Raw genomic sequence first — 11,259 nt, 5'->3', positions numbered from 1 at the left:
GCAATTTCATTTTTCAGAAGATTTCCTCAACAAGTAAATAAAAATTGAAGTGTGTTTCTATTCTCTTAAAGAATATTTTTGAATTTATTTTAACCAATAACTCTTTTAATTTTGCAGAAAAGTTATTGAAGGCAATCAGAGAGAAGCATGGGTTTCTAATGACACCTATTGGGAACTCCGAAAGGATCCTGGCTTTAGTAAAGTAGAAACACTCGAACTCTGGTAAACTGAGAATGTAGATCTAGCAGCATATAACTCTTTTAAAATAGAAAAAAACAAACAAAGAAAGAAACCACTATGCACAACATGTTTCTTATAGCTGATGGTGATTTGTGGGTCTGCAGGAAACCTTCCTTTGCTTTTACATTCAATTTATAATAGACTTCCAAAAGTGCATTAGCCCAGACTTTGAACATTTCTGTGATCATAAAATTGAAAAGAAGGGAGGAAAATGCCCACAGCCCCTTTATTTATTGAGATACTGGAAGTGCAGCATAAAAGAAGCATGTACTGATTTGGCCAAAGATGCTTTGTAGAGTATCTGGTGCTTTAAATAGACACAAAGAGTTCAACAATAAAACAAATCTTGTTATAACTAAGTTCTAGAATGTCTACACATGTAGTTATTGAATCTTGATTCACATTAGAACACTTGTTCATTTCAAGAATCAGTTTTTTGTTTTTTTCATGTGTTGTGCTTGGACTGGCTATATAAAAAACAACATAATGCTTTTCTAGAAGCTCTCCCCATTCATATGCCATTTTTCATGCCTTAAAAACAATGTCAAGTTGTACGTTGTTATTTTAAAATATGTATTTATTTGTCATTTCTCAAGGGCAGATTTTTAAAAACCACCGGGATTTTGGTTCGTATTTTAAATAAGGGATAAAATGTATTATTTATGGAAAATGAACTGTAATTGTAAAGTAAAAGGATGATCTAGGAATGTTTTATCTTTGCAGGTTGTGGTTCTATATAGGCAGGTTAAAAGGAAACTGACTAATTTTGTAATGATCTTGAGAAATTAATCTAAGTTCATATTCTCAATGCCTAATGCTGTGATAAATATACCCTCTCTTTTCATGACTTCTCATACTTCCTTCTTTTCATAATTCTTTTTAGAATTAAAATTCCCTAAAACTGTGCATGAATGCTAAGCACATCCTTTAAATTAGAAAAGCATCCTGCAGGGATATAATGATCCTGATAACCTATGTATTCATGCTTTCTTATGTACATTATATATTTTTGTTCTCACCTCTTTGGAAATTGTTGGGAGAAGTAATGTGATACATGCACTACTTTCTCAGTTGAATCTTGCTAATATCATTTTTATGCAAAATTATATTTTATTGCTTTTTCATAAAGCAATTATATTTTTGGATGAAAAAATGACCTAAATGGCTATTATGTAGCACATTGTGATGTATATGTGGAAAGAGCCTGGATGATGTTGCCCTCAAAATTAAGTCTAGTTGGTTACCATGCTTTGCTAAAATCAATATATAAGGTAAAAATCTTAATGCTTTTTAATAGAAACTTGTCTATCATTTATGTCCAGTGATTTAATTTATTAATACCTTGGACACTGGCAATAGAAAAGATTTTCTTGTATATAATTCAAAAATAACATTTCTGTATATTCATGGCACATAACTGTATTTTACTGAGTGTATTTTATTGCTTTTCTGTAAAGGCACAGAGGTGGCTATGATTTCCCGAAAGCAAACTAACTGTATTTGATTATGCATTCTATGTATTACTCATCTGATTTTCCCCATGTCCATTTCTGCTCAATAAGCACACCTGTATAAGGGACAGCCTGTTTAAAAATAGGGCCTTAACTTCCTGAAGTTACTTCCAGTGGGGATGCACCATATTAGCTAGACATTTATTATCTGGCTGTGATTTTGCTCTAAATATCAGTTGTAACTTGGGAGCACTTGTATTTGACCAAGGCTTAAAATATGCACGGTACTCTTGTACGAGCCTCTGAAGTACAGAAGGAGAATGTTTTGTTTGCTGATATGTACATTTCATTCAAATTGAAGAAGGATTAGAATGCACAGGATAACATATGCACGGACTCTTACATGGGCCTTATACAATAGGAGTTGTCAGCATGCCACTGTCACATTGGGGATTTTGTTAACGTAGTAATCCTTATAAGGTATAGTTTAGTCCATCTTGGTAAAAATAGGAAGAAAAAATGCCTTACCATTCCGTCTTTTACATTCAGTCTTCAGTAACCTCCAGGAATTTGTTACTGTCTCTTCAAAGCCAGAATTATTAATTAAAAAGTTTTAAATATTAACAAATATTATGATTTAGTAAAATGTTGAGAACAGGTGCTTACCAGGGTCAATTATAAATCAAGCTAACTTTGTCCTAACATGCTTCTCCCCAAATAACATACTAAAGTTTATTAGTTTTAAGCTTGACTAGCATGTTATTTGAAGGCAGGCCATTTGGTTAGTTTATAACATATTTATTTATTTATTTATTATTTACTTCTATCCCACCTTTATTATTTTTACAAATAACTCAAGGCAGTGAAAATATCCCACATACCTTCCTCCTCCTATTCTTCCCCACAAGCAACCCTGTGACTGACTGACCTGAAAGTAATTGGCTGAAGGTCACCCAGCTGGCTTTATGGCTAAGGCGGGACTAGAACTTGCAGTCTCCTGCTTTCTAGCTTGGTGCCTTAACCCACCGGATCAAAATGCGTCTCTATATTGTACACACCTAGATAATCAGTCCATTTAGCTAACCACCTGTTCTATGAACCCAGCCATTAAACTGGCTAAACTTCAAATGCTTACTTGTATTTGTGCAACAAGTTTGATTTAAATAGCAATAGCAATAGCAGTTAGACTTATATACCGCTTCATAGGGTTTTCAGCCCTCTCTAAGCGGTTTACAGAGTCAGCATATTGCCCCCAACAACAATCCGGGTCCTTATTTTACCCACCTCGGAAGAATGGAAGGCTGAGTCAACCCTGAGCCGGTGAGATTTGAACAGCCGAACTGCAGAACTGCAGTCAGCTGAAGTAGCCTACAGTGCCGCATTTAACCACTGCGCCACCTTGGCTCCAATCTATGGGACTACAGCCATTCTCCTTTGGGGCAATTGTAATTCGTCTATATGTCCAAGACATTTCCTTTCAGGTGAATGCAAAATGTGAAAAAAGAATAAGAATTAGTAAGCAAAGCACGAGACATAAGATTAGGAGCATATATGAAGATACCTACATTTACACCCATAAAATTCACTATAACTCTGTACTTTTCTATCCTTGCAAACCATTCTTGCTTCAAACACACTGATACTTCACTTCAGAGGTTGCCTTTGGTTCTAAATCTTCTAACTTATAAGTTCTTGAGGGTTTCATTAGCTCATTCAACCACTTCATTATCCACTTCATCTGAATCCATTTACTTTTCCTTCATATGTTTGTTTTATAGTTCGCTCTTCATTCGTTCTCTAGAAATCACTGCCTAGCAGTCCTAATTCATTCTGCAGATATTTAACAGTTACGGTATTTGTTTCCATCCTAATTGCCCTGCATTTTCTTTCCTGCGCTTATTTAAACAGCTTCTTGCTGTCTATGACTGCATTTTTGCAACTTTTATTTTACATGTACGTTATATATTTTCCTCGTCATGATTCTCTTGCCTGTGCATTGCTCATTCACAGACTTTTGACTTCATTCATTTTTAATACTATAGTACTTTCCTTTAGTATATGTCCACAAGCTTCAGTGGCATTTGTAAAATATTTTTTCTAATTGTTTTAAGTTAGCTTACACATTCTTTTTTCCTCAAGTCTACTCTCTTTTTGGATTATTGAGATATTTATTTGTTTTCACTTTTATCTGTACATTTTGTCTACCTGTAATTATTCTAGTTTTTTTCATTTCTTCCATGTCTGTTTTTTTTCTTAAGATCTACTTGTTGCACTACTGTTAATGATTTGGCATTTAACTTCTGAACTTTATATCACTTTATATCACCTTCAATAATTCAGTTTTTCATTTTTTTAAAATCAAGTGAACACTACTTTAATGTGTGAAGAATAAGAGCTCACCAGTTATGCTTTTTATTCATTTTCCATTTGGCCTACTCATTTTTTCTGTACTCTTTTCTTCTTTTGTTCACTGATACCTTTTAACAGTATTCTCCTCTCCCTCAGATTGAATTTTTCAGAATATTGCACATTTTATCTCAAAACTCATTCCTGATGCAATTCTCTCCAGGTTATGCATTCCTATATTCATATGAATCAACAAACTAGATAGCATCAATATCTAATTAACATTGTAGCTCTTTCCTTCATAATTAAACATTTTCACTTCCATACATGTCTTTATCAATTCCATTCTCTAAGATCAAACTACAGTATTTTTCTCACTATAAGTTGCACCGGACAAATCCCTCTCTCCCTTCCGTAATATTTGCTCTATAAGACCTTTCAGAGACATAAAACAATTATTTTATTTGTTAATTAATGCTCTTTATCATTTGCTCTCTTTCATATGCCATAATAAACACTAATTGGGTTCATAGCAATAGCAATTAGACTTATATATTGCTTCACAGTGCTTTACAAATCTCTCTTAAGTAGTTTACAGAGTCAGCATATTGCCCCCAACAATTTGGGTCCTCATTTTATTGACCTTGGAAGGATGGAAGGCTGAGTTAACCTTGAGCGAGTGAGAATCAAACTGCCAACCTGCTGATAATCAGCAGAGGAGTAGCCTGCAGTACTGCATTCTAATAATTGTGTCCCCAATACTCATCTCTACTGCCCATGATGGATTTGGTCAAGCAAAGATTTCACACTACATTTTTAGTAAGATAGCTAAAATGTAAATTAGGTTACCAGTTTTAGATGTGAAATATTCCCTGCTAATGATGAAAGCAAGGCTAGGAAGTTTGGGCCCATTTTGACCCAGAGATACCACAAATGCAACAAAACCCAGGTTTATTCCAAGCATATTCATATTATTCTGTGCAAGACAAAACTCTAATCTAGAGACTGCCTTGTAAATCTTGCAAATTGTCTTGCAAGATTGCTTTAGCGGTTCTCTTATTTTTCAACGCAGGACACTGAGATATAAGAGTAAACCACTTTGGGGGGAAAGAAACCTGCCCAGATCTCTAGTTTGAATTATTTTCTTAAAAATCAGGGTATTCTTGAAATCATTTCACTGTAGCATTTATTTTAAGATATGCTTTCATAAGGTTCTAAATTAAATCTGAAGCAAGTATATCATATTTAGATATAATTGACAGTATAGTCCTACCATAAATTCATGCTAACAGCATGAGCATACTTGCTACACTAGTTGATTCATTCATCACACATCTGCAGACATTTCATTTTATTTCATCTAAACCTATAAAATATGATAGTTGGGGGTAATAGGTAAATTTTTCAGGAAAAAAAAACTTAAAAAGAAATACTTCCCAAAAGAAAAAAAAACCCTGCTACCTGGAGTTCATTTAAATCAGATAAAATATGCATTTAAAAATGAAAATTATAGAATTAAGAAGATGAATGTGAATTTCTGCAAAGGATTGAACTCATGTGATGGAAATTTTTCTTTATTAAATTTCCAGATTGAAAAATGGAGCTCTTCTCTAACCTGACCTTCTCTTTCAAACAAGCTTCAGGAAAATCTCAAGAACATCTAATTTATGTGATATGCTTCCAATTTAAAATACTCCTTATTCATTGGAAGTTTCTTCATCAAACTATGTCACAATCAAGTGCCCATTCTGACTTATCTTATACGCTTTGCTTTTTGCAAGCCTTCTTTCCTCTCAATCTCCCCTCTTGGCCATCCCAATCAGTGATTCCTCTGAAAGTATCCATGTTATAATGGCAAATTTGGGAAATTCTGTAGATTGGGAACAGATAAGAACAAGGCTTTTTAGAGTCCAGAAGCAGACCGAGAGGCCAGTTGTATAACAGGAATCGGTCCCCTCCCTATCTCTGCTATGCACTGCTGAGTCTTAGCATGCAGTCTCGGCATTGGCTGAATGTAGACTTGGGCACATTGGCTCAAAACATACTTGAATAATTATCACAGAACTATCATTATTAACTATTGTTACTTCTCTGCTTTTCTCTCTTTAGAAATAAGAGTTCCAAAATGGGAGTTCAGTAGGGGGGGAAAGTCAGGATTTGGACAGACACTTACGTGAAGTCTTTGATCAAATCAAATGAAGTTTTGCAGGCTTCCCAAGTATTTCACAGCTCATAAATAATTATTGTGGTTGCCCAAAAGAACTTTGGTTCTGGGCTAATGCTACATATAATTAGAGTGAACAATAACCACATTCTATCTACCAAGTCGACCCTATTAGATTTCAGTAAAATTTCCTCTCAGCCATCCCTGTGTTTCTGAGAATGGAATGGTGCCAATTTTGCAACCGGGAATTCTGTAATATGTAATAATTTTAATGCAATGTATTATGAGTGTTTTCCTATTTATTTCAACAGAACGTGACTTGTGTACATGCCCAGGATTGTTAAGTTTTCATCCAAATTAACAAAAAAATTGCTCCCCTATAAAATAATATATATTGTAAAGTTCTTTTTGTGACTTACCTTATTTGTCAGGATTTTTAAAAGACAATATTGAGCTACATATATTTTTTGAAATTATATGAATTCAAATAAGAAGCAGTATTCTGAAACAATTTATCAATTGCTTTTCTTCCCTTAAAGATAAAAAGCCTAATCCAGTAGATTATCAGTCTCCCTTAAATTGTCTCTAGCTAGAACCATCCAAGCTGCATAATGTTGGTGCAAGAGAAGAATATTCTGGTCTAGCACATCTAGAGTGAAATAGGACAACCCCGCCATAGCCAACTTGTAGCCAATTTGCCGCGGGACAACTCATCACGGCCAACTCGCCACAGGACAGCTCACTGTGGGACAATTTAGCTATTCAATTATTTGAAATAAATAAAAAAGTTATTTTTTGTCATTGACATTTCATTCTGTGCCTCCTTTTTCATTCTTTAATGATTCCATTCCACCATTTCTTTGCTATTAGTGTAACTCTCCTCCTGCAATGAGTTAGCTGTGATGAGTTATTCTACAGCAAGTTGGCCGTGGCGAATTGTAATAAGACTCCAGTTGGAACCAGCAGCAGTAAATCTCAATTAGAAATGTTGCAAACCTTGAAAGCAGTGGAATTAGATCTTAATTACACCACCCTAGTGTCATAAAACCATGGCTTTGCTCTGTTGTCTTGTGTAGCCTAATTTAAAGTGATTGACATTAGGAAGAATGCTTAGGGACTGAAGTATCAACAACCCCACTATTCATTTTCAGAAGTATTTCCTAAGACAAAATATACTTTTTGCCACTTCCTTCTTTGACTCACTATGATATACTATCAACTAATCAGAAGTGTGCCTCTTCAGAAGTCATGCAGAGGAATGTACCATTTGTATGAAAACTGGCCTCCATAAACACACAGCACTTTTAAGGCACTTTGATGTTTCGGAAATATTTTTTTTAAGTGTTGCAATTTGACTGCAATCTTACATTGTCAAGATCGCAGTGATTCCAAACTTCTGCCATGAACCCTGAGTGAACAGAGATTTGAATCTTATTTTGAGCAACCCAAACTCAATATTGTCTTTATCCCACTACCCAATGTTAAAGCTAAATATGAAGATTGAACATTGTGATACTTGCACAGGATCATTTTGCAAAACTCTGCGGTCTTTATCCTCAGCCTTGAATATGAAAACTCATGTATACCTTTATAAAAAATGCCATTGAATAAAAAGACCATTGTTTCTAATAGACCAGCCTGCTTGCTAATTCCTCAGAAATACTTGGGAATTACTGAATATAATGTTTTGGTTCTAGACGTGTTCCACACAAAAGTTGTACCTCTTCAGAGCCCAATAATGTAATGTAAGAATGGAAGCCACAAGAACAATATTTTGTACATTCTTACAGCATTGTAGGTTTTAAAAAAATAGAGGATTACCATTAGTTTTTAACTGCACAAAAGACAGCGTATATATTAGTATAGTATCAAAAAAATCACCATGTTTCTTTCTGCTATTGTAAAATCTATATTTATATTAAATGTGTTTGGGAACATACAGTAATCAGTTCTTTGGAAGCTGGGGACAAACTTTGAAATATATAAATGTATGCTGAAGCATGTGGATAACCAGTGATTTATAGATCAGTGATTTTCACACAAGGCAAATTAAGTTTCTTGGCTGGCTTTAACTTGATCAAAGGAAATAACACAGCTGGGATTTTAGAACCTATGTTTATTTAACCTAGGATGCTGCAAAGAATTCAACCAGGCGGTTGATTAAAAATATGGCTAATGGGGCTAAGCATGGTCCAAGCTCCTTACCTGTCCTTTAGCCTTTGGTGGTTACGGGCACGCGCATGGCGCATATGGCACCTGTGTGACACTCCGCTGAGCAGCTGGAGCATTGCAGAGGCATCACAGGCAGGTATGACGCATGCGTGCACTGTACGCATGTGTGCATGTGTCCATGTGGGTGACGCTGGGTCCATTCCAACCGTACCGGTATGGAATGGGATTCGGAACCCACCACTGACTTTATAGCAATAGCAATAGCAGTTAGACTTATATACCGCTTCATAGGGCTTTCAGCCCTCTCTAAGCGGTTTACAGAGTCAGCATATTGCCCCCACAGTCTGGGTCCTCATTTTACCCACCTCGGAAGGATGGAAGGCTGAGTCAACCCTGAGCCGGTGAGATTTGAACAGCCGAACTGCTGAACTGCAGTCAGCTGAAGTAGCCTGCAGTGCTGCATTTAACCACTGCGCCACCTCGGCTCCTATTATGGGCACCTATTTCTTTCACACTAGAAAATATTCATTTATGTTCAATATGGTTGATATGGCACATATTTGTGACTTACAAACTCAATGAGACATACTACTGTATTATGCTGACATTGATTGTATTGAATTCTACCAATTAATACTTTGAAAATCCCAACAAATAAAAAAAAATACAGTTGCTTATAGGCTGCATTCATATCTAGTATTAAACAAGGCACATTTAATGTAAATTATGGTTCTACTTGAATTATTGATTGAACATATTTAGGAAATAGAGTATTTTTCTCAAACATTAAAAACAACTTATATCATTTAAAATGATTTATTAAAGACTGATACATCTAATGAAAAAAGAACAGTAATAACAAATTTTATCATTTCTGTGAAATTAATCTTCAAACACAAGTTTTAAAAGGCCACAATTGAGAAGAAATTTAAACACAAAAAAGTAAATATATAATGGCTATTATGTACAATTATAATAGTCATTTCTTTGAAGCTTTAGATATTAGAAAAACAAGTTTTTGAGGTCCCAGCTGTAAGTATTTTCATGAAGACACTAAAATTCAGCCTTTGCTACAAAAGTTGGAGTGTTTTGTAGTTCATGAGACATGAAGTCTTAAAAGAAATGCCAGCCTACATAAGTAACTCCAAGGGAGTTAAGTCTGCAGAGATCAGAAGCCGTGCTCCTGGCTACTGAAATATGCAATTATTTTTTTAAAAGTCGGCAATTTTTCATTACATCCAGTAGAATATATCTTTAAGTCATAATTCACAATTGCTCTTTTCTCAGTGTAACATGATTGTAATCTAGTGTGCTGCTCTAACTGTATAATAGGAGGCATGTCCATTCTCCATCACTGCAAACCTTTAAAATCACTTTTATTATTTCAATGGACACATTTAAAGCTCAATTGACATCCAAGACAATAATACAGTGGGATGTATTATTTAGGATGTTAAACCTGTACTGGAGACTTGAATTCAGGTCCACTCTTAGTCATAGAAATTGATTGTGTGGTTTAGGCTAGTGTACATTATCCCAAGTATTTGCTGTAAGGCAAAACTGCCATTACGCATATAATGCATATAATGAAGTGTACGAGTGAATAGATGAATGATGCTCAACATGATAGTTTGGTAAATATTATCACTGCTGGGCAATTTTTACAAGCTAGTGATTTATATTTGGCATTTTGGAGGGATCTTAAGGTTTTTTGGTATGGATGTTTTTCATCCTGGCAGTTCCTGAGGAGTTGAGGAATAGAGATGTGATTGTAGAACAAGTGTTTGTGCATCAAACAGAATGGAAAAGCAGAGAATTGGGAAATCTGGTGAAACTTAATAGTGTGGAACATCAACTGACAGGTACAAAAGAAAGCAAAGTGTAGAAAGTGGAAGGCAGACCATGTGAATTGAGGGAAGGGCTGGAAGAGGGAATGCTGGAAATGGAAAGACACTATCAATGTGAAAAATTGGACGTCTTAATTCCAGTTGATGCACATTATTATTACCTCCTTTGTCATTATAACACATTACAACTTATCTGCTGCCATGTTTGGAATGTTTATTTAATTTGTATGCCGCCCCACTCCTGAGGGACTCGAGGCGGCTAACAACCAAAGGTGGGAAGGGGGTACAAATAAGACAAAAGACAAACAGATTAAAAAACAACAACAGTCACAACATTTCAAGTGGGGCTGGAAATCCATCAGCCCCAGGCCTGCTGGAACAACCAGGTCTTCGTGGCTTTGCGGAAAGCCTGGAGGGTGGTGAGGGTCCGGATCTCCACGGGGAGATCGTTCCAGAGGGCCGGAGCAGCCACAGAGAAGGCCCTCCCCCGGGGGTTTGCCAGGCGGCACTGGCTGGCAGATGGAATTCGGAGGAGGCCTAATCTGTGGGATCTAATCGGTCTTAGGGAGGTAATTGGCAGGAGGCGGTCTCTCAAGTACCGCCATGCAGACAGAACTGCATGTAGAATCAGATGGGAATCTTAATAACTTCAGTAAGGGGCTTATTTGGCACTACTGCTCCACAGCTCCAGTGAAAGATATCAGCTGCTTGAAGAAACTGCAGCCTGGGAAGAGAAAAGCTACAACTCTTTATGTCAATCCTTCAAGGTAGGCCAGTTCAGGAAAGCCACAAGAAATACTAAAATGGTTGCTGTAGTAGACTGTACTGGGATAACAAAAAGTTGGAAGTCTGACAGTGTTTCCTTTTCCCTCCTTTATACCAAAGACTGTCAAGTCATCAGTCTCTTTGTCACACTTTATTTTTCTGGATTGACCTCACTTTCTACTAATGGTCATATTTTCCCCTCCAAGGTCATTGATGTGCTAATCTATAGTCTTTCTCGGACTATGACCTGTCATAATAGCAGTGAAGGGCTTGC

At 36.0% G+C, this 11,259-nt stretch overlaps 1 protein-coding gene across 8 annotated transcripts in view; it reads left to right on the top strand.

Moving 5' to 3' along the window:
• The window catches only part of OSBPL6 (oxysterol binding protein like 6), an 86,936-nt gene extending 79,102 nt beyond the window's left edge, over window positions 1-7,834 (top strand). For 7 of the 8 annotated variants that reach the window (XM_087708488.1, XM_087708480.1, XM_087708525.1 and 4 more), the window contains one exon: window positions 118-226. In XM_087708488.1, the coding sequence (XP_087564614.1) occupies window positions 118-226 (109 nt within the window). Of the gene's footprint in view, window positions 1-117; window positions 227-5,626 lie in introns of those variants that run through there. The other variant, XM_087708501.1, reaches the window with a different exon arrangement.
• The last annotated feature ends 3,425 nt before the right edge of the window (window positions 7,835-11,259 follow it).

The sequence above is a fragment of the Thamnophis sirtalis genome, unplaced genomic scaffold (assembly GCF_051295495.1).
Source record: "Thamnophis sirtalis isolate CommonGarterSnake01/CBP01778 unplaced genomic scaffold, rThaSir2_p1.2 scaffold_1, whole genome shotgun sequence".
Classification (NCBI taxonomy): domain Eukaryota; kingdom Metazoa; phylum Chordata; class Lepidosauria; order Squamata; family Natricidae; genus Thamnophis; species Thamnophis sirtalis.
The sequence above is the reverse complement of the archived record's forward strand: the minus strand, read 5'-3'. Positions and strand labels throughout refer to the sequence as shown.